Source organism: Hydra vulgaris, chromosome 03 (assembly GCF_038396675.1).
Source record: "Hydra vulgaris chromosome 03, alternate assembly HydraT2T_AEP".
Taxonomy (NCBI): Eukaryota; Metazoa; Cnidaria; class Hydrozoa; order Anthoathecata; family Hydridae; genus Hydra; species Hydra vulgaris.
In genome coordinates, this window is record NC_088922.1 from 49,310,049 (window position 1) to 49,334,706 (window position 24,658).

The following is a 24,658-nucleotide window of genomic DNA, read 5'->3' on the forward strand; positions in this document are numbered from 1 at the left end:
CAATTAACTAAAATAAACAGAAAGATTTAAATAGTTTTAAATACTTTACATATATAAAAAGTAAAATAAAGAATAAGTACATCCGAGGAGACTTTTTAGATACAAAAAATTATAATAAACAACAACAAAAAAAACAAACAAAAAAAAATAAAGAAAAACTAGACTGAATATAAAAAATAAAAATAATAATAATAACAACTATAATCAATACTACTAGAATACAACCGTTACAATAATAATCCAAAAAACTCGTCACACTTTAATATAAAATAATTAAAATCTTCAACTAACAGATAAAAATAGATTAGGTGGCTAAAAAAGTATAGGAAAAGTCAACAAACGAGAAAGTAAGGAACATTAAAACACAGTACAAACACACACACACACAAAACAAAACATATATCATAATATTAAAAAACATAAAAATAGGGACAAAATCACAGCAAAAATAAAATTACACAACATTTAAACATAGAAATAAATTTTAAAAAGTATTTGTTTTTGTTACATCTTCGACTTTTCGAATTTATAAAAACGTTCCATATTTTTCTTAACTTTGTTTAGCGTTTAACTTCTTTTTTTTTTTCATACATTTTAATTTAAAGATATGGTTTCCCAACTTCATTAACTGATGATGTAGCATTTAATGTACCGTTGGTGTATTGAAAATCATGAGCTAGCCAATTTTCATTACTTCTCTCAAAATGAGTATTATCATTGTTTGCAGCTATTTTATTGTAAAAGTTCGTAAATGTCACCAATTTTTATTTTATTACTAAACAAAAAAAAAAAAAATTGTTAAGTAAACAGTGCAATTTGTATTGAATTAAATAACAAACAAAATAACATGTATTTTTGTTTACAAGAAATAAAAATTGATTTCAAGCAAATAACATAAGTTACTAGTCATTGTTTTAAAATGTTAAAGAAACCCAAAAGGGGAAGTTAGGAGCAATGTATTTAGTTCAAATTGGTTGTATACATATTACATTTACTAGTTCAAGTATTTAATATAGGTTCTCGTAGGTTCCCTAAATTATATGACACTTTTTGTACAAAATAAAAGTAATAAATGTTAAAAATTCACTTCATTATTTTAAAGCCAGATTAAAAGTGTATTATAGAGACTGATCTTTACTTTAGATTTTTTTTCGAAAAGTTTTGTTGTTAAATATTTTAAAAATATATAATAATTCCGTAAGCTTATAAAATTTTTAAAGTTACTGTTTATTATAGCTATGTTAAAAAAAAAAAATTTCACGCTTTTTTTAAAAAAAAGTTTTTCATTATACATGAAGCCGCAACTAATTTTTGTGGCTTTAAAAAATACTATTATACTCAAAACAATTTTCAAAACTTTAAATTAGAGTATTACAAATATGTTTGATTATATGGTTTTGAATATAATAAATATTTATTTTTTAGGTTTTGTCCACCACCTGGCCCACTGTGCATCGTAAACATAAGTGTGCGGACCGCGTCTAATGAATTTGGCTAATACTAATTTTTTACGTGATTTTGATAAGTTTCAATTTTAAACTTCTATAAATCAAGACTTCTATAAAATATACTTTTTAGAACGTTATTTAATCAATAAGAATTAAATAATGAGGATAACTTAAACAACGTTAACATGCGAATGCAATTTCGTAATCGGGAAACAATGTCTTTGTTGAAATCAAAAAAAGACCTAATTTAAGTGATGAATGCTAAAACTTAGTTATATAATAAAATGCTTAAAAATAGCTCTCACTTGTCTTCAAATAGAATAATTTTATGTTGAGTCAGTTTCAATTTTTTTATTTTTGAGGTGCTCTGTTATATGCGCTTTTGCTTTTACTGCCACAATAACAACAAGTAAATTTTAAAGACATCCTTATCAAAGATTTTTTCTAAAATGTTTTCTTTTATATTAAAAGAAAAAATAGTCAGGCTGGGAAGGGCATTTGTTGCCCCTGAAAATGTTTTAATTTTCAGCATCCTAACGTTATTGGGACTATACAACTGTTGAAAGTTTTAAAGCTCTAGCTATTTTGGAGAGCAATAAAAAATTAGTTGCAAGATTTTGTTGCAAAAAAGCAGGCAAGTGCAATACGACACTTCCCCAAGTCTTCGCCCCTGGAAACAATTTTTATATAGAAGCTCACCAGGACTATACAAGCGCTGAAAGTTTCAGAGCTGTTGCTAGTCTGAAAGGTTGTGATAAATTAATTGCAAGATTTAGTAAGAACTTCCAACGGCCAAACAACACTTAAATTTCAATTAAACTTTGTAATGGAACCAAATATTTTACTAAAATTTTATATATGAGAATGTAAATAGAAAACTTGCTTTGCCAAAGGCAATAAACAATCGAAAGTCAAAGGTAAACCAAAGTCGGTACTTGATAAATATAAATATATATAAACACTGGCATTGAGACATGTTGCGGAGGGAGCGTTGCTGTGATGATTTGTTTCGCAAGTTTCTTTTCGCAAAAGGTTATTATTTATTATGTGTTACGGAAGGTGAATTTGCGCATGTACAACTTCCGCAATAACAACTTGAAATACGCAAGAAAAAAATGCGAAGTTTTTGTTTACGGCGAACAATCCTATAATAGACTCTCACCAATACTTAAATAACTTAATTAAGGTTATTTGTTTTTATTATTATATAAGGTTATTTGTTGTTATTGTATTTGTTATATTGTTATTTACTTATGTAATCAAGTTATAAAAAAAAAAGGAAAAAAATTTATTTTTTAGCACACACCCACCCCACTCTTTTAGGGGTCTGGGTACATATAAAAAGTAATTTTTCAGACATCCCTTGATAGATGTAAATTAAAAAATTTTTTTTTACAAATATTTGGTTGGTATCTTCATAAGGAACAAAAAAAAATCAGAGTCGATGGACATAAAACATGGCGGTCAGTTTAGAGGACTGTACATATCGTGACTACGATCAAAACTCTTGAATTCACAAATTATATTTGACTGTAGAGCTGTAAAAATTACATTTGACTATTCGTGAAGAAACATATTGAAACCTAATTGCAAAAATTGAAATAGTATGTCAAAATTAAGAATTTGAGATCGGAAGACTCCTCAATGTAAATAAATTAAACATTCGAGTTCCCAAACCAGTATCTACACTCAATGTTAACCAGTATCGCTACAATGTCATTGTGCGCAACAAACCCATACTCCATATCTGATGTTACCAATTTCGCGAATTCTAAACGCAAAAACACTCAAAATTATCAAAACCCCCTAATTCCCCATTTAATATCGAAAATTAAAAAATATCATTTATCAAACAGAATATAAAAACGTCATTGCTTCAAAATGGTTTTTTTGTAGAATTGTAAATCACCTACTCCCCCCCCCCCTCTTTCCTCAACTAAACTGACAACTATTTATTAACAAACCAAATTTATGTATACATATAAACAAACTTGATTTTGCACACACATACACACACATACATACACACACGCACATTGAAATATGAAATATTTTAAGACCTTTAATTAAACAATAATTAATAAAAAAGTTGCACTAACAGGAATTAGAAGTAATATATTGAATAAACAGATTCATATAAGGACCATTAGTAGCCATTTGATCTATCGGAAGTACAAAACTGTCAGCATTTTGTGTCGCTAAGCAGGCTTTATATACAATGCTCATGAAAACATTCTAATGGAGAATAAAAAATTAACAACTTTTACAAAAAATCAAAAAAAAAACATCAAGAACGAAATCACATTGAACACAGCAGGAAAAAAAAAAAAAAGTAAATAACATGTTTATTTAAAACTTATAAAATATTTTTTACAACATTCCTTTATTATAAATTCTGACTCTTAAAGCTTCTTATTTCAATTTCATCCTGCATGTTTATCATGCAAGTATATCCTGCATGTAGTATCCTACAATTTCATCATGCAAGTTCATCCTACAAGTTTATCCTACCTGTTTAAACTTAAAAAATCTAAAAAATCCCCTGCCTTGGGGCTCATAGTTGAGTAAAGGCTAGAGATGGTGTCTCGATAAAAATACTCATCTTGGGTAGATTTTAACTGAGTCCAGCTACTGTCTTGTAGGAGGCCTTCTAAGCAAAGACTTTAGGGGTAAGCAAAATAATTATGTTGGCCCGCCTCAAACCCCTTCTTCATCTGTTAGGCTGGCATAGATGTAAACCTGTGTTACATTGTTTCCTGCCTAGGATGATGAATGCTGGATCTTCTTGACTCTTCTCATAGATTTTTGCTTAAGCCTCCTTGAAAGTGGCTATGCAATTTTTCCTGTTATCTCCTAATGAGAGCACAGCTTTAAAATTCAGTTTAATGGTTCTGAGGCTGGCTGGTAGTAAGGTTTCCCCAACTCTGTGGTAGCTCTCAGAAAGGCTGATTCCATCAACAGCTGCAAAATATCGGAGTATTAGCAGTACTATGTTGCGCATGGATGGTGTCCCTGTTAATGCTTTTTGTGGGCATTTTCAAGGCCACATAACGAGCCCTAGGTTACGACTTAGGGTTAATTAACAGGACTAAGTAAATTGCATAGCTCATTGCTTAGGAGGCCGTGCTCTATGAATGAGTCAAGTTCTCTTTAAAATTAAGTATGCCAAAAGTAAATCAAATATTAAACATAAAAAACTATCCCCATCACCTAACTACCTTAATATATCTTTTACTAATATTCATGGTTTGCGAAGCAACCCTTCCATCAGTTGAATCTTACCTCTTGCAAAAATCACTAGACTAGCTTGCTCTTAGTAAGACTATTTTAAATTCTGCTATTCCTTCTTCTGATCTCAATGTTGATGGGTACTAACCTTAGATTCGCAAAGACTTCAATTGTCAAATGCTTGGCTTTGGGGTATACATACACATCAATGCACTTATTTGTCATGAAATTAAGTTCGAATCATTTGACCATTCCTTTATGTGTTTCCACTTAGCACCTCTTTACTCTATCACCTTTCTCTTTGTTCTTTATTATTTTTGATCAAATTGACCATGTTCTCTCTTTACCCCTCTGCCAATATTGTTATTATTGGTGACTTTATTGCTCTTCACACTGAATGGCTTGGCTCTAACACCACTGACCCTGCTGGCACTAAAGCCTATAACTTCTGCAGTTTTTAATCTCTTACTAAAATAGTTAACTTTGTGACTCGTTTTCCTGACAACCCTAATCATTTACCTTCACTCCTTGATTTATGTCTGGTCTCTGATTGTAGCTTGTGTTCAATTTCTTTTTTTTCTCCCTTAGGTGGTTCTGATCATGCAATAATCTCTTTAAATCTTTCATTTCGTACTTCATTATCAGACTCACCCTATCACCGCACTAATTCTACCCTACAGCTGACTGGGACTCTTTTTGTGATTTTCCTTGTGAAGGTCCTTGGGCTGATGTCTTTTCCCTCTCAGCTGAAAAATGTGACTTCTACGTAACTTCCTGGATTCAGGCAGGAATGGATATTATTATAACTTCTCATAGGTTCCAAGTCAAGCCTTATTCTACTCCATGGTTTTCACCCTCTTGTGCAGCTGCTATATCTAATTGTAACCATTTTCTTCATTTTTTTCAAAAGAGCAACTCTCTTGAACAAACAGCTATTTATTACTGCAAAACATCAATGTAAAAAAGTGCTGTCAGATGCTTAACTATCTATTATTCTCAGTTTATTAAACCGTGTATCTTATCTCAGAAGTTAGGCTCTAGAGACATTTGCAAAATCAAACAAGCAATGGTAGGTCCAACATTCCATCTCTCATTCATGGGACTTATCTTACTAATTCTCTTATGGATAAGGCAGGACTATTTGCAAAGAACTTTTCTTCAAATTCAAAACTTATGGCCATTCTCTTCCTTCCTTTGCAATTAAACAGGTTAACCCATTGTTAGACATTCAAATTACTCAAGATTTCGTTGCTAAAGTCATATCTCAAATAAACTCTTCTACGGCTTGTGGTCTAGACAACATTCCTGTCATAGTCTTACAAAATTGTTCTCCAAAACTCTATTCAATTCTCGCTAAACTATTTAATAAGTGTTTGACTGAGTCTTGTTTTCCTGCCTGCTGGAAAATGGCATCTGTTGTTCCAATTTTCAAAAACTCCAGCAAACATTCTGACCCCTTCAATTATCATCTGATCAGTCTTCTTTCTGTTATTAGCAAAGTCTTTAAGTCTCCGATAAACAAATTTCTCACATCCCATTTTGAGTCAAATAACTTACTTTCAGACAATCAATACGGTTTTTGATCCTTTCGCTCTATGGCTGACTTGCTAAATGCTGTGACTGAAAGATTTTTATTGTGCATTAGATCGAGGCATAGAGGCTAGGGCTACTGCTCTTGACATATCTAAAGCTCTCAACAAAGTTTGGCATACTGGACTTCTACATAAGCTTCTTTCATATGGTATATCCCGGAAAGCTTTTGAGATTATCAAATCTTTTCTTTCTAACCTCTTTATTAAAGTCATCCTTGAAGGCAAACACTCTTCTTTATTTCCAGTAACTTCTGAGGTATCTCAAGGTTCTATCCTTGGTCCTATTTTGTTTCTTATCTACATTACTGATCTTCTCAACAACCTTACATCTAAAGTAGCTCTTTTTGCTGATGACTCAACTTTATATTCCTGTCTTGACAAAAAGTCTTCTCTTTTCAACTGCTTAGAACAGGCAGCCAATCTTGAATCTGATCTCACTTCTGTAACTGATAGGGCTCACAGTGGCTTGTAAATTTTAACTTCAACAAAACTCAGTTATTTACTGCAAACAACTATAGCAGTACTGTTGACATTCCTATATTGATGAATGGCAACCTTCTCACTGAGTCCTCTTCTTTACGTCTTCTTGGATTATAATTTACTGACCTTTCATGGAAACCATATATACAATCAATTGCTAAATTAGCATCTGCTAAGGTTGTTTCTCTTTATTGTGCTCACCATTTTCTCTCCTGATTCCATTCTCTACCTCTACAAATCTCTTATTTGTCCCTGTATGGAATACTGTTGCCTTATTTGGGCATAAAGTTGCATCTCTTTCTCTTTTCTACAAATACCATCATGATCGCCGCTCAAAGGAGCTTTCATCTCTAGTTTCATCTACTAAAACATTCTCGCTTGACTTGTCATTCATCAAAGTCTTACTCTTATACTGTATCTGTCCCTGCATGCTCCAAAAACTTTTATTCGCCTAGCTTTTTTCCCCGCAATTCAACCCTTTGGAACTCTCTCCCATCTTCATGTTTTCCTGACTCATACAACCCTCAACTCTTCAAGTCTTCTGTCAACTGTTTCCTTGTTCTATAACTCTATCCTTTTTTTCTAGTAACTTCCAACTTAATAGCGGTTGCTTGCAGCTTTGTTGGGAGTGAATCAGAATTAAAAAAAAAAAAGTTTGAATTGATGACACAAAAATTAAAAAAAAAAATTAACATAAAAACAGAAAAATATGAAATATCAAAACTTATTGATGTTTGTTTTATAATAAGAAAAACAAATTCTAATTTTAATTTTAATCGATTTTCAAACTTTAAACAAACTTCATTTTTTAAAACTTATGACATCCTACTATCTACCATAACAAACCTTATCTTCTTGGTTGTCATTGGTTACTCTTTTAACTAAATATTCCAACAATTTTACATCTTTCAATGAAAATACCATCTGGATCATATCATATATATCTGTTAAAACTAAAATAATACATTAAAATAAGTTTATAATACTTATTAAAAATCATTTTTTTAGTGTTAAATTTTAATCAATATTATTTTCAAACCATACCAATTTCTTCATCAAAAACAATTTCCAAAATATCATCATATGTTGGAGACAATAGAGAAAGTATTTCTATTTGCAACTTGTGTCGAAATTCTTTTGGAAGCTATTAAAGTACTTATATATTTATAGATTTATACATAAGCATATATGCAATATAAAACTTTTTCTTTCTGATTTAACATAAACATATAATTTTGGAAATTTCTGCTTAAATATAGTGAACTGTTCAATTTTAGATCAAAAAAACTTTGAATGAAACAAAAAAATTTGAATGGTGCAAAAAAACAAGTCACCTTAGGGTATAAACATGAAATAAAATAAAATTCATCAATAGATTTTCAAATGTATCAATAAATGTTTATGCATTCAAAAGCTATTGTTATGCGAAGTTTACAACACTGCCGCCAACCACCTGTTTAACTCCACACACTGATAATAACAAATTTTACTAACTTCTACGTGTTCTTTACTAAATTTTAGAAAGCACTGGATATTAGTAAATATTCAAAGCTTAAAAATTAACAGTTTTATTTGTTTCAATATAACATAAAAAATATAAAATGCTGATATAGAAAAAAATATTTGCATGTGGTTCAGAAATGGAAACATTATTAAATGCCTCAGCCAAATAAACTAAAAACTATAACCCCTTGAAGCTGGCCACAGATCCAAATGCAGGAAAAGTAGTTTCAAAACATAACTTGACTCGTTAAGAATGGTTGAAGCATATTTATTAACAAAATCGTTATAAAATTTTAACAATATTGAGTATTAATATTATTTGTTAACTCAGCCAATAAAACTCTCCAGTTTTTTATGGTTTTTTAACATAACTTATTTCAAAAAAGGAGATTTTTGATTTTATATTTCTAAATTTAATTTTTTTTTTTTTACGAATTCGATTTACAAACTTTTATTTAAAATCAGTTCAATTGTTAAAAACAGTTCAATAAGTTTCTTCATTAGTTATGAATAATGAAAATGATTTAATTATTAACTAAAATTTAAAATTATTAAAAGTTAAAAACATTAAATTCTTTGATATTTTTTTCCCTATTTATTTCCCTGTAGTTTTAGATACCAAATATCTTTTATTTAATATTCTCAAAGTTTTAAGGTTTCTATTACAAGTGTGTAAATTCAACCTAAATGTTTTCCTAGTTTTTAATATAAAGTTTATATTATAACAAAACATAGACAACTTTCATAAAAGGTGTTAACTTCAAAATTTTATAAGCTCATACTGGTAAGAAATGAGGATGTGTTAGCCAAATATTATAAGGTATTATGTGTTAGCCAAATATTATAAGAAAAAATAGACTTTTTTCAGACATATCGACAAGTTTTATTCAAAGCTCTCTCAGCATTTAAAAGTTATGATTTTCGTAAAGATTCCCTCCCTCCTCCCCCTTCTCTTTCCCTTAAATAAAGAAAATCTTAAAACTCAAAACTTCTGAATGCCAAAATATTTTTTGAAATAATTCTATAAATGAATTATCATACAGTTTAAAATATTACCAAAACTTGATTAAAAACCTAGATTTAGATCTAAAAATAAGAGAGAAATTTTTGGTCTTGTTTGGTTTTGAAGTTACCTTATGAAGTTAACTTGTCTTGAAGTTACCTTGAACACATTGAAGTTACCTTAAACACCAAAAATTGTTGCATTATTCCTAATAGAAATATCTTTTACAATAAAATTATAATAAATAATTTTGCTTTTATGTTTGTTTTTTTACTTTTGCAATTTTGTTACACTTTTTTGTTCTATTTTTCCACTATTTTGTTCACTATTAAAATACTGAACGGAATTATGAAAAAAAAACATAAACCAATTGTTTATTTAAAGTCTGCTTAAAGAGTATTTTAAATTTCTTATAAGTGTATTAAACTATATTAAAACTTATATAAAAATATTCATTAATAAAACTTAAAATTTGTTGATGAATTTAAGATAGTACAATTGTTTTAAAGTATATTGTTTTAAAGTTTATTTTTTACACATTTGAGACTAAGGGACAACATTATTAGGTTTTTTGTAGCCAGGCTCTGGATATCAAGAGCTTTTTTCAAAGTTGATTACTGAATAAATCTACAAAAGTTTGGAGTTTTATCCATAAATGGAAGTTATTAATTTTAAATGGCAACGGAAACAATTCTATTATTAAATCAAATTTGCATTCTTTTCAAACATTAAAAAAAAAGTGAAGCAATAAAAATTGATAGAAATGCTAGAAATAATAATAACTAAATGTGAATAACAATAATGAAATTGATAGAAATACTGGTTCTTAATGATCTTACAATATTTAAGTCTAACAATATTAAATAAAAATATTGAAAACGAGATTTAAAAAAGTCAAAATTAAAACTTGACGCCCAAATTTACTTTGGTCATTAAAAGAAAATACTCAAAAATATAATAAACATTTCTAAATGATTATTATATAGTTATTTTAGAGTTTTTTCTTTATTTCTTCATGAGAGCGGATCATGAGTATGAACCTTGGGATATTCTGCACATTTAACTAGTGTCTAGATTTCTTTATGATGAGAGTGGATTATGCGTGTGAATCGTGGGATGTTCTGCACATCTAACTAGTATCTCTTTTTTTTTTTTTTACTAAATTTAAAAAAAATTGAAGTTAAATGGAAAAAACTATAAAAAACAAACTACACAAAAATTTACTTTAGGTAAAAATTTTCTCCAGTCTTCTCCTTGTAACACTGACACAAGTTTAGCAAGATTTTTTAAATCGTGGTTTGATATTTGCTAAAATTCAACAAAAATGTTAAATGCTATGAGAATTCAACAATTTAAGATATACTAAATACTAAAAATAATCACAATATATATACAGTGAAATAAAAAACATACCATTTGAACATCTTTAAGTTTTTCTATAACGATCTTTAATGCAGATGATACATAAGAAATGGTAGACTGAGGTGGATTTGACATTTTTATTATCGTCAACCACTGTTGAAAAACACAAGACACAAACTGAGACTTGTGATCACATAAAAATAAACAATAAACAGGAAGTTCTTCAAGCAGCACTCTCTGTTTACCAGTTGTTAAGTAAGCTAGTAAACTTTCAGATGCTAACAAAATCATTTTTTGTGTTGTTATAGCTAGCTTAATAAATAATGAAGAACTGACAAAAGAAGATATCCATAATGCCATAGAATTTGATGAACCAACATTAAATATAGCAAATTGAATACATAACTGTTTTACAAAATCTGAAAAACCAGCCCTTGTCAATGGACCAAGTATAGAAACCCAGTTAACAGGGGGAAGTGGGGCACCTTTTAAGGCAACTAATGATTTGAGAAGAGTGAGTATCTTGTTCTCACTTAAGTCATCAACACAATCACTTAATGAAGGTTTCACTAACAAATCGAAAATATTCCTTAACAAAGATGTTTCTTTTAAATAGTTGTAATTTTGTGGGAGACTAACAACACTTGAAGATTTTTCATCTTCTAAAAGACATATATAACCTAACTGTTCAGCAACTAACAAACAGATAGAATCATCTGGAGATTTATCAAATAAATTAAAAAGTAATTTTAATGAGGCGTTAATGGATTGTTTGAATTGATCCAGATCATTTATAATCCTTAAGAATAAGGAATGTATTCCATATGAAGCAAAGATGCCTTTAACAGCCCCAAGTTTTTTTAACACATTAGATTCTTTTTTAGAGAGAATATTGTGCCAGTTTTCCAGTATATCATTTGAGAGATTTTTTTCAGTTTTAGATTGAAGTATTGTGTAGTTTAGTACACCAAGTGCTAATTGAAGACCAACTGACTAAAAAAAAAATAAAAAATAAAAAGTCTTTAAAAAGAAATAAAATATTTATATTAATTATTATTATATTAAAATATATATAAATTCTGTATTTACAACATCATTTTTACTTATTGTTACAACATCATTTTACTTATTGTTTACATCTTTTTAAAAAATAAGTAGACTTCACCTAAAACTAAATTATTAAACCACCTACGAAATTTGTGAAAATACATAAATTCCAGTTACCAAAACTAATAAAACTATTATGCTTTAGAAAATAAATCATTTTTTATTGCATATGACAGCAGAATGATTTGCAGAAAAAAATTTGCATTTTTAAAATATTCAAAATTTTTTAGCACTGCTTAAGCTTATCAGATTTTATATTATATATTAGATTTATACCTTATTAAAGTGTGAACAGAGCATTAAGCCAAAAAGTTAATAAAATGCAGATTTTTTGTAAAATAAAGCTACTTTTTTCAAGTTTTGGTTTTATTTTTTAAATTAAAAATTTTTAAATTTATTTACCTTTTTTAACTTTTCACTAACTTTACAAAAACGATTAAAATAATAGCAGTTTTAAAAAAAAAATCAAAACTTTAGCTCCTAACTTATGTACTTGATCTTTAAGCCATTTTTTACTGGTAACACGCATTGTAGAAGATTAACTATGGTAAAATTTTATTTATATTTTGCATTGCAAGGAATCCCGCGAGGAATCATTGCGAGGATTCCTCGCAATGCAAGACTCACTAAATTGTTGATGATGACTACAAAAAAGTGAAAATGAAAGTTGAAGAAGAAAATGTACCACATCACAGAGATGTATGTACCAGAGTTGGTAACATGTGTAAGATGGGGTCTAAGAGGTGGTACCATGTGAAACATGTAAAAAAGTGGCGGTAGAATTCAATGAACATAAATTAATAACCAGTTTCAGGTTAAAGTGAGAATAAAATAGACACATGGTTATGGTGAATGTCTGGGACATTTTAGACCTAATAAAAAACTACAGTAAAAAAAGAGTTTACCAGTTAGGTAGTGAATAGTGGAAGGAAAGGTGGTTAATCAAATTCATGTATAAAATAATTACTTTTCAAAACATTAATTTTAAATTCATCAAAAAAAATGCTTACAAATTTGACATTATGCGCAACCCATATTTAATCTATCAACATCTTTTTTAAAATAAACAATTTCAAAACACTTTAAAACTTAAAAAAACAAAAAGAAAACCACAATTAAAAACTAACAGCATCAAGATAAAACTTAAAGGACCATACTCTTTTTAAATAAATAATTTTACCTAAAAGTTATGCTTCAAAAATACAAATTGTTTTTAATTATGTTTAAAAATTTATATTTATATTATATGCATTGATTCATAAACCTAATTTAAAAAATTATTGTTTACATTTTTAAAACATATATTTATATTAAAAAATGATATTTTATGAAAAAAAAATTTAGTATGTGTAAAGATATTTAATATATCTAAAATTATTTAAAATGTGTAAAGATATTACGTATGTGTAAAGATGTTAAATATGTGTAAATATATTCAGTTTATGTCAAGATGTTTAGTACATGTATTTAGAAACCTTAAAATACAAAAAAATAAAACAGTAGCATGCAAACATAAAAAACAAAACAAACCAAACTACTTTCAGCTTTCTTCTGCATAAGCTTAGTGCAGTTTTTAACTTCTTCAATTGTAAGGATTTCTACAATAAACATAGCCATAGTTAAGTACGCTAATACAAAATACAACTCTTGTCCAAAAATTGATAACATGTCTGCATCATGCAGGCTATCACACTTTTCTAATATCTGATTTCGAATTTGAATAGCTCGAGCTATAGAATAATTGTTTAAATCATGCATTATTGCTGATACAACTGCTAGACCATAACCAACGCATGCACCTTCTTTTTTATCTAATTCATCATTAAAAACTATATTTTCCAAAACATTGACTGAAGATGAGATGTTTGTATAGAAGTTACTAGCAATCATTTCCGTATATTGTTGTTGTTGATACAAATTTGAAATTAGCATACCAAGACTTAAGGAACAATAAAAATTCAATAGATTTGAAGAACCTACAAAGCAGAAAATATGTATTATATCTAACTGCTATTGTAACAGATTGATAAAATAATTCAAGACTTAGAACACAGCAGTATATTGCCAAATCATCATTTTTTATGTTAAATGTTGATCTGTTCTTTATTTTTACAAAACCGTATGTTTTGAGAATTAACATACTCTAGCTAAACCAGATTTTAAACTAATATTAAATAACAATTTTTTTTATAATAAATCAAAATTTGTTTTTGATACAAAACACCTGAAAAGTAAAAATTTTTTTTATTAAAAAAAATTTTTACTTTTCAGGTTTTTATTTTCTCTTTGATAAAGATTATTTTTATAAAGATTTTTGAAGTTGACTAGAGATGTCTTTGCATTCCTATTCAATGCATTCCTGTTTGCTATATTTAATGCATCCCTGTTTGGTACATTGGAATGGAAGGTTTTAAAAGAATTTTTTTGTTGAAATTAATTTTAAGCCTGAAATTAATTTTAATCTACTTCTACTTCAATATACTCACAAAAAAGAAATTTTTTTTTGAACGAGCTAAAAACAGAACAAAAAACAAAGTTTTTATTTCACTTCTGAAACTTTAATGTTTAAATTTTATGAGAATTTAAAAACTGAACTTACTGAAATTTTAACTTTATTTGATGGACTGGCTACAATCTAGGAGACTATATTTTTTTAATAACGTCTATTTATTTTTTATCTTTCTATCTATCCCTTTATCTTTTAACAATCAAGGCTGCTGATTCCTTTATCTTTTAACAATCAAGGCTGCAGAAAAAAACAAGAACTGTATTCAATACAACCAGAGACAGTGGGGTTCAAACTCATTACCTCTCACCTGTAAAGCAAATGTTTTGTTACTGCACCACTATCATTTAAAGAGAGAAAAAAAACAATTTAGCTCAATGAGGGCAGCATATGAATACTGACTTGTGTTTATATAAAAATTATACCAATTAAAAAATCCTGGACTCATCAATGTTATTTATGTCACTCTGGAATATTATTGTACAGCAAAAATATTGAACACATATTTAAATAAATATTGAAGTTAATTTGAATAAAAGCTATAAAAATTTTAACTTAGTTTTTTCTTCATGATTTTATCAAATAAAACTTTTTGTTGTTGTTCATATCAATGTGTTGATATGAACAACTCTTTATGTTTTCAAAATCTTTTTAAATTAAAATTTAAATATTATACATTTATTTAAAAATTTGAATATTTATGCAAAAATTTGTTAATATTAAATGTATTTATTTGAAAAATGCAATGAAGTAAAAACATTAAAATATTAAACAATTGTTCTAAGAAAAAATATCAAACAAAGTAAAAAACTTACCTGCTTTCAACTGATATGGACACCTTTCTAGAAGCATATTTAACATGGATAAAATTCTTTCGGAATCAAGTGCTAATAGAATTGAAGCTAAATTGGCCATTGAAAGTGCTGCAAAACAACGTGCTACTAATGAACTAGCTGTAGATTTGCCAGATGAGATCTAAAATCATAACAAATTAGTTACAACAACAACAACAATAAAAAATTAAAATATATATATATATATATATATATATATATATATATATATATATATATATATATATATATATGTGACCCAAAATTTTTAAAAGCTATATTACACTAAACTCAAATAAATAAAAAAATCACTTTAAGTAAATGAACAACCCCCCGCAGCTTTCTATCATCCAGTAAAATTTAATTTAATTTTTTTTTTAAGTTTAATGTTTATTATTCCACAATCGTGTGGCATTGAGAGTTTTCCATAATACGATTTTCTTATTGAAAATTAGGGAAAAAATAAAGCAAATTTGACAATAAAAAAAGTTTTGAGTTTTAATTGTTAAACCGTTTTTATTGTATCACTAGGAAAGTTACCATCCAGGGTTTAGTTACTTATTCTACCTACGCCCCAGTAAGCAAAAATTTGTATTTTTTTTTTTTCTCCTTGGTGAGCTGCCTTTGCCATGACTAAGGTGCCCAAATTATAAAATATTTTTATGTTACATTAACTCACTTATATATAAATATAATTTATTTAATTTATATTAAAATAATAAATTATACTAAAATAATTAAAAATAATTTACTTAAAATAATTTGAATAGGTTGTAACACTAAAACATCTTGATGAACCAAGGAAAAGAAGATGAGGGAGGGGGGGAGGGGGTTCACTTGCAAAAGTTACTCACAAATGACCCAAATGGCAACAAAAGTTTTATAAAAATTTCATATTTAAATCTTTTACTAAACCTTGACACTAACTTGACTAAAAAATTGACAATATTTGAATTATTAATTTGACTGCTAATAATTCAAACTGTCAAATTTTTGAATGTAGAAATCCATAGTTTATGTAGACTATTCATATATAATATATGCAAGTATCCATAAATAATAAAACATAGTTTATGTAGACTAATCATATATAATTTATGCAATTATCGATAAATAATGAATACTATCCATAATTTATTTCTATTTTAAAATGATATCCATACCTGTTGACACCATTGAAATGGAATTGATTTTGCTTTAAAATTACCATCAAAGACTACCATGATAGTATCAGCAACTTTAAGTAACCATGTTCGCATTGATAAGTATGGATCGGCATTCGCTTCACATTTATCATTATTCTCCTCATAGTTAGAAACTGCATGTGCTAATCCCAATAACCCCAACACTGAATTACCTTGTAATTGAGGAGATTGCTTAGATGCTTTTTTAAGTTGGTCAGTGATTTGATCACGAACCCAAAACTTTATAGATTTGGAATCTTCTTGAAATTCCTCATCTGATATTAACCTTTTCTCTTTTGAAATTTCTAAGTTTGCTTTTCTGCCCTATTGGTGAAAACAATCAAATCAGTTAAACTTTTTTTTACTTTGATTTTGACACTATACTTACTTTTTTTATAACTTTATATAAAATTTTTCTTAATTTGTTTAATATTTCAATGTTTCTAAATATGCAAAACAACAAGCAAATAAAAAATTAGTTGAAATAGCATAGTAGTTACTGTTGTTAATAATTTCTTAAAATTCTATGTAATTTCATCTATATAAGTTTTTTTGATCAGTTGTACTGTTGTGAAAATCCATGAAAAATGTCATTTTTACATTACATTAAGTCGTTCACTTTTAAATATTTATTCATCACATTTTACCTGGATGCAAACTAAATACAGATTTTTCATGAAATGACACCAACTTTGAGGAGCAAGCATAGCATGATGCCAATCATTTTGCTGTACTGCAAAGTCTTGTAGAAGATTTTCCAACATTTGTTTGTATCTCCCTGCTTGTATCTCTAAATGAACTTTTGAAGGATTTTCTCTGTCCATACCATGAATATATGGTACATAGCAGCACAATAATCCAGCTAGAAAACGTCAAAATGTGTTTATTACATGTCATCATGCAGCTATGAAATAATAAAATAAAACCATGAATTATCATAATGCACAAATGAAATATTATAATACAGAATTGTATAAAAATGCTTAAATAATATATTAAAATAGAATGCTAAATACCAATATATAAAAATTTTAAAGTATAAAACTAGATTTAAATTAAACTTATGTGTTACTCTATGATAAGAATATTAGGGCTTCTTTAAGCAACTTAATAACCAAAAATTATACTTTTAATAAAAAAGATTTTAAAAATTATTTACTAAAAATCAATCAATCCGTAAATCAATAAATAGATTTTAAAAGTAAAAATAGAATTATAAAGTACCAGCAAGACCAGGAAGCAGCCCTGGCCTATTTGATTGTTCATATTTATCAGACAAAAACTTCACAATTGGTGAAGATATTGATCGATTTAAAATGAGGTGACCCTTTTTTCCAATACCTCTTGGTAGATTAGCTACTTCTTGACTCAGCATAGATGACAAGAAAATGCTAAACCCTTAAAAGAAATTTATTAGTTTGCATATACAAAATAGTCTACTGATAAACAATGGGTAAAAGCAAACTATTTCATACCAGACATTGCTTCTTTTTCTGTTTCATGCAATAGTAGAGAAAATCCGAAACCAGGAATAACTTCTTCTAATGGTAAAAAATTTTCATCTGAATCTTGATTGATCAAAGCATTTAATTGATCACAAACAACGGTTCTCACCTTTTTTTTATTATTGGAAAATAAAATATATTTATTATTCATAAATTATCTTTTTTAAGTTAAATCTTTTTAATAACAATACATTCTTATACTAGTATTAAAAAAAATAAAAATTGCATTAAAGGGCTGAAATGAGCCATCAAACCCAATAGAAAGAAAAAGTTTAAACTTCAAAAAAAAAAGAGATGAAATAGTAAAATAGAGTATTATTGAAAAAAGAAAATACTCTTAGAATAGCATAATAATATTATAGCAGCTCTTGGCCTGTGCCCACATCAACACATATGTAGTAAAAAATATCATTTAAAATAAAACATTGCTTAAATAAGTATTATGTAACTACACAATAAAAAATAAATTAAAAAAAAGTGTTTATTCATTATTACATTTTTTGTGAGTGTCATTTTAGGTAAAAAAGTTTGTTATTGAAAATTTTTTTAATGTTTTGACAACTATTTTTAAGCAAACTTGATAAGTTCAAATGACCATTATAAACCATATTAAAAACTGTAGAAAAAAGCAACAACAATTACAAAGAACTATAGAGCTGTAATAGTTTTTTAAAAAGTTATTTAAATTTTTGGTTTTGTTTTTTAAAACAAAAACTTTTTAAAATTAAATATAAAATTTAATCTACGCAAACTATTTATTCAAAGAAAAATTGTACACAACATTTTTATACAAATAAATCAAAGGGAGAATAGGAGATTTACGCATATTTAATAACTTGAAGTCTTTTTTTATTAAACAGTGTAAAAACTTGTTTATTTAAATTTGAATTATATAACACAAAAAGAATTTTAAAGTATTGGGCTCATTTAAGTTTTAACTACAAAATTTCTTATAATTCTTTTTTTATAATTCTTTTTTTTACAATTCTTTTTTATAATCATTAATTTATTAATTAGTCGCTCTCATGCTTATAGCTATTTTAATGTGATTTTTAAACTTTTTCAAATTTGATAAAAATATTTCACAAGAAGAGTTACAAATAAATATGTAACAGAATTCTGGCCGGAATTTGTGACTTTTAAGTCATTCCGGTTCTGGCCAGAATTTTAATATTTCAGGCCAGAATGTTGGAATTTCTTTTTACTTTATTTATTTAAGATAAGTATAAAAAAATCAAATTATTTTAGAGCGCCAAACTGTAGCTTTACCTAAAATTACATTGTATTTGTTAAAAATTTTGTATTTTTACCTAGGTTTACCCATAGTTCTTCATTGCCCTGTAGGACAATGATTTTTTGATTTAATTCACACAATTCAATAATTTACAAATTTTGTAAATTCAATCAAAAAATCATTGTCCTACAGGGCAATAAAGAACTATGGGTAAACCTAGGTAAAAATTTTTAACAAATACAATGTAATTTTAGGTAAAACTACAGTTTAGCGCTCTAAAATAATTTGATTTTTTTGCTTGTTGCACTCTAATTAGTTTAAAACTTTTAAATATCTTTTATCTTTTGTCTTTTATTATTATTTATGTTTAAAAACTCTAGAGAGTTTTTAAACATAAATAATAATAAAAGACAAAAGATTGCTGCCCTATGGCAAATACTCAGTCAATGTAGCAGCACTTCCTTGTAGAAGCAGGTTATAAGTTAGTTGGGGTAGCTCCCTTGTAGCAGCAGGCAACAAGATAGTTGATGTATGTACTAAAGGCAATAAATATTCTTTACGTTTGTATTAAAAAGTCATCACTTTGAGCAAGTCTCCACACAAATGAGCAACAAGTGATAAAATAAAATTATTTTAGACCAAACATCTGTAGCTTTGCCTGACATTATTTGCAGTAATCACTCATGTAAAAATTTCTAAAAGTTTAGGAAAATTGTGTGCAAAAAGAGTTGCTATCCAAATTTGGGCAACAAACAAGCTCTTTTTTTATCAAAAATATTACCTGCCTTTGACAATAGTCTCATTTTTAATGTTTTTTAACTTTTAAATAGTTAAAAAGAATAAGATGCCTAATACATTAAATATTTCATATATATACATACATATTATAGGTTATAAATATATATTATGTAGCCACGAGGCTGAGGTGCAGGCTTTCACTTTCACTTTCTTGAAGGTAAAAACTACATAAATGTAAATCTTATTCCCGCCAGAATTTTTTCAACAATTCTGGCGAATCTGGTTCCAGCCGGATTTCAAAATTTCTAATCAGGTACACCCCTAGTTACAAATGAATTTTTGTAGATGAAAATAGGAAGAAACACGACGCAAAATAATATTTATAAATAATCAATCCTTTTAATAAAAATGCAGTCTAAATATATATAGTAATAGAGTTCAAAATATTTGCTGAAATACAAAGTTCTTTTAAACAACTTTTCTAGAAACTGTTACAATTTTCTAGAACCTTTCTTATTGTGTAAGTTTGCACATCTTTCACTTTTTTACAAATACTACACCAACCTATCATATCCATCAAACAAAATCTTGCATGACTTGTCATTCAGCAAAGTTGCATCTTTTTACTGTAACTGTTGTTACATGTTACATGTGTCGTTACATGGCTCCATATTATCATGACTCAAACAATTTACAGTTTTAAAGTTTTCTGTCATTTTATTGCTTTTAAACTCTCTAATTTACTTTGTGTTGGAAGAAAATTTGTTAAAATTATTGGTATGTGAAACTGATATCTTAGGCTATTATATATAGAGAGTGAAAAGAACTTTTTCTCATTACATTATTTTTTCTTGGAAAAAACATACAAAGTAAAATTTGATTTCTGACCTTATGCACCAAATTGAGTCATCTTACATTTGACAGTTCTGTTTGGAGTTATGATTCCTATGCAAACTTTGAAATCCAGTTGTGTCATGAAATCATTGACTGATTTTCATGACACTCAACTGAGCTGACCTGTTGCTATTTTTCTGTTGAACAGAAAAAATCGTTTTTTTAAAAACACTTTTTCAAGCAAATGTTCCTATAAGTAACACACAATCATAAGTAATGTTTCTATAAACGTTAGTTATGATTGCACTAAACGATCAAGAAAGACAGAAGGATTTTATTGCAATCAAGAAATCTTTACATTGAAGAGGTCCTGAGCTATAAAATCATAACTGGTAGGCCTAAAAAAACCAGTAAAAAAGCAAATTTATTTTTTTCTAATTTCAATTTTAGAACCCTCATGTCTACTTGACTGGATGGCTCTATGGGTCACCTGTAAGCGATCTTTGAGTCGCATATAAATACCAGTAAAAAAACAGATTTATTATAAAGTAGAGAGCTAAAAATCTGTGGTTAACTTCTTGGGATATTAAGAACAACAGTATTGATCTACTAAATAATATGTCAGTTCGCACGGACATATTATTTAGTAGATAAATTCCGAACAACGAATTCTGAATGTCATGGTAATGTTATATCAACGACAAAATTCTTACGACAACTAGGCCATACATAACACTTGCAGATGCCAGACATCAAAAAGATCAAATAAAAAGCAAGATTTGGAAAGCCTGGGTAACAATTATTATAGTCCCACACAAAATACTTGCATAATCATATTTTTCTCATAATCATGTTTCTCACAAAATACTCACATAATCATGTTTCATATTTAGTACTTTTGATCTATCATTCTTTATATATAGTTTATTTTGTATAAACAAAATAATATAAATACTTCCATAGTTTCCAGTTATGCACTTTAAAATTTCTTAGCAAATACATAATGGTTTTTGTTTGTCTTTGCAAAAATGCAAAGTTTTTTTTGCATCTTGTTATGCAAGAAATATGATGCTGCACAGACTATGTTTTGTTGTATCCATACTGGTTTTGACTTTTCTATTAATAAGTAATTTAAAGACACTTCTACATTTAATGTTACATTGGTTTTTGGATCCATTTTAATAAGCAAGCAAGTTATCTATGTCAGTAGTTACTCTAGGCTTCCCTGATAATTTTACTCTAATATCTTAAGTTAAGTTATGTCATTTTTTCATAAGTTGACTGTTTCAATTAATACTTAACAGACTGTTGACATTATTACTTGACAGTGTCAACATTAATACTTGACATACTGTTGACATTAATTCTTGGAACCTAATAGCTATTTGCTATAAAAATTTTTGCAATTAACACTATATATAATCAATTATTTTATAGTTATTATTTTTTTTAATCACTTAAATTTATTTTTAATTGAAAATACATTTGAAAGTTTCACAAAAAAAAAAGAGAGAGAAAAAGTTCTAAAAAGAAAACATTAAAAGAAATTGTTTTCAAATTTTTGCATGTTTATATATTATCATATGTAATATTATCTAATGTTTTAAAAATTATATCTTGAATCAGCCCTCGGAGTTAGCATCACCATTCCAAGGGCTGATTCAAGAAATAATTTTTCAAGAAATCATTGCAAAGTATCGGAGGAAAAAATCTTTGGAGGGGTGTTGAATAAAACTTTATAATTATTTGTTTTAAACAAAACAACAACAAACTTTCTTTAAACAAAATACCTTCTCAGGCAAGTATTTAACTTTCATTTCTTCCAAAGGAAACCCTGCAAGTGACACATAAGCTGCTGATATGACTTCATTAATCTATTACAAAAATAAACAGTTGGAGACACAAGACTAACCAATCACTCAATACACAAACTAAACAGTCACACTTTCAGTTTAGTTGTTTATATATCCAGTTTTCAGTGATATTGATATAAATATAAATACTCATACTACCTTACTGGTTTGTACAAGTATCCAAAGATATGAAATTATTTCCTGTATGATCTATTACATTAAAAAAAACAAATTGAAATTTTATACATTTCTTTGTAAAAGTTGAACAGACACATTTTCTAGTTAAATTAATATAACTAGGTATTAACATTTTCTGGTATTTCTTTTATACTGGGGTATACATAGTAGGGTGTTGACTTTATTACAACATATATGTCCTATATTATTTTTTAATGAAAATTTATCCATAATAACTTAAAATCATATTTATTTGTATTAATTTAAAAAAATGTCATCCACTATGTTGTATTTGGAGTTCGTAATTAATCTTCTTAATATGTAGTGTATAATTAAATTTTACTTTTTAATAATAGGCAAAATAAATTTTAAATGAAGTTTTTTGATTGTTCTATATTCTGATGTCTTCAAACAAGTAAGAGCTTTCTGGCAATTATTAACTTTCTTGATATCTTCATCAAGATCACTAAAATCACTTTTTTTTTAAATATTTTTTTATATATTGAAAATAAAAAATAACAACTCTCTAGATGAGTTAACAACTTAAAAATTACATCTTGCAAAATGAAGAGACGCAAATGAATAAGAAAAATTAATTTTAGAAAAATATCCATCTTTTTTTTTTTTTTTGAAAGTATATTTTTCAGGACATACAGAATCAATGATTAACTTCAAAACTCTGTCCAGAACATGATGTTGACATGAAAACATACTGTGGATTATTAAACTCAACGTCACCAAATTTTATTGTAGTCTAGTTACTGCACCATTATTTACCAGTAATTTACATATAGTTTAATTCTAATACAATACTTGTCAAGAAAATATGTTTGCTAGTAACTTTTTTTTCAAATTAAATCAAATAATAGATATATTCAAGTGATCTGATAGTATTTTAATACTGAACTTATTGCTGCTGTCATTACTCATTTGTGCGTGTTTGCACAGAACTCATGGCAGCCATTACAACATCTTAACTTTGATTTATAGCAATTGTTTGCTGTTTTTTCTTTTTTTTATTAAATTCTTTTATTATTATTAAGTCTTTTGTTTATTAAATAGTGTTAAAACATTTATCAAACAATGTGTCTTAGTGGCTAAAGTGGTTAGTAGAGTGATGACTTTTTGATTTGTTTTCTCAAACATTATTTCCTGTAGCACGAATGAATGAACTTTTGCTTATTAATGACTAAAATAATATTTAATCCATTAAAATATTGAAAAAGGTCACACACAAACCACTTTGAAATGTTATTTATGTAGGCATTTTAGCATTTTATGTAATTGTATTAACAATATATATATATATATATATATATATATATATATATATACACTGCATATATAACATAAGTCTTTGTAATAATTTATAATTTAACTTGTGTAATAATTTATGTAGCAGAGAAGTGTATAGCATTTTCCAGAACATCGTATAACGCTGTGCGCCGTCAGCCTGGACAGTGACGCCACGATGATGTAATTGTTTGGGAAGCTTCTGTAGAGTTCTAAAAATTTCTTTAGCTGTTTTGCAGTGTGCTGTAAAGTGGTATATAAGCAAGGTGTTCAAAGCAGGTAGTTGAGTTTTAATTATTTTAATTTGGTGTCAACATTATTATTGCCTTATTTTAATTATTGTGCATTTTCTATAGTTTAAGTATAAAGAGATCCTTGTACTACTTAGTAAGTTACATTTAACTCTTTCGCAAATTATAATTGAGCATATAATATTTTATTAGTGTCTGCCTTTTTCATTTTCTATAATCGTTATTTGCTTCTTTTGAAATAAAATATATTAGCAATAACAGTTCAATTGAAAACTTAATAACAGTTTCTTTAATTTGTTACGTAATTAATGTTAATGTTAAGGCCTTTGCTATTTCAGTTGCTGAATAGAAGACAACATGTTATTCAAGAAGAGCCCTTTTAACACGGAGAAGTACAAGGAAACCTGGACAAATAACTTAGTCCAGTTTCAAGCCCCATCAAGAAGAAGCAACATGGCAACTTATGGAGCACCCTTGAACGAACTCGCATGCTCCTGAAAAAACAAATCATTGGATGCTTCGAATTT

General features: G+C 27.5%; 1 protein-coding gene across 10 annotated transcripts in view; it reads right to left on the reverse strand.

Annotated features, from left to right (window-relative positions):
• Positions 1-2,955: 2,955 nt before the first annotated feature.
• Positions 2,956-24,658, reverse strand: part of LOC101240561 (focadhesin) — a 105,932-nt gene continuing 84,229 nt past the window's right edge. For 7 of the 10 annotated variants that reach the window (XM_065793525.1, XM_065793522.1, XM_065793523.1 and 4 more), the window contains 14 exons: positions 22,570-22,620; positions 22,348-22,431; positions 17,722-17,860; positions 17,471-17,644; positions 16,894-17,108; positions 16,226-16,570; positions 15,045-15,204; positions 13,254-13,699; positions 10,668-11,609; positions 10,479-10,562; positions 7,793-7,892; positions 7,595-7,701; positions 3,548-3,683; positions 2,956-3,219 (listed from right to left, as the gene is read on the reverse strand). In XM_065793525.1, the coding sequence (XP_065649597.1) occupies positions 3,218-3,219; positions 3,548-3,683; positions 7,595-7,701; positions 7,793-7,892; positions 10,479-10,562; positions 10,668-11,609; positions 13,254-13,699; positions 15,045-15,204; positions 16,226-16,570; positions 16,894-17,108; positions 17,471-17,644; positions 17,722-17,860; positions 22,348-22,431; positions 22,570-22,620 (2,985 nt within the window). In that variant the 3' untranslated portion in view covers positions 2,956-3,217. Of the gene's footprint in view, positions 3,220-3,547; positions 3,684-7,594; positions 7,702-7,792; positions 7,893-8,153; positions 8,259-10,478; positions 10,563-10,667; positions 11,610-13,253; positions 13,700-15,044; positions 15,205-16,225; positions 16,571-16,893; positions 17,109-17,470; positions 17,645-17,721; positions 17,861-22,347; positions 22,432-22,569; positions 22,621-24,658 lie in introns of those variants that run through there. The other 3 variants (XM_065793526.1, XM_065793527.1, XM_065793529.1) reach the window with 2 other exon arrangements.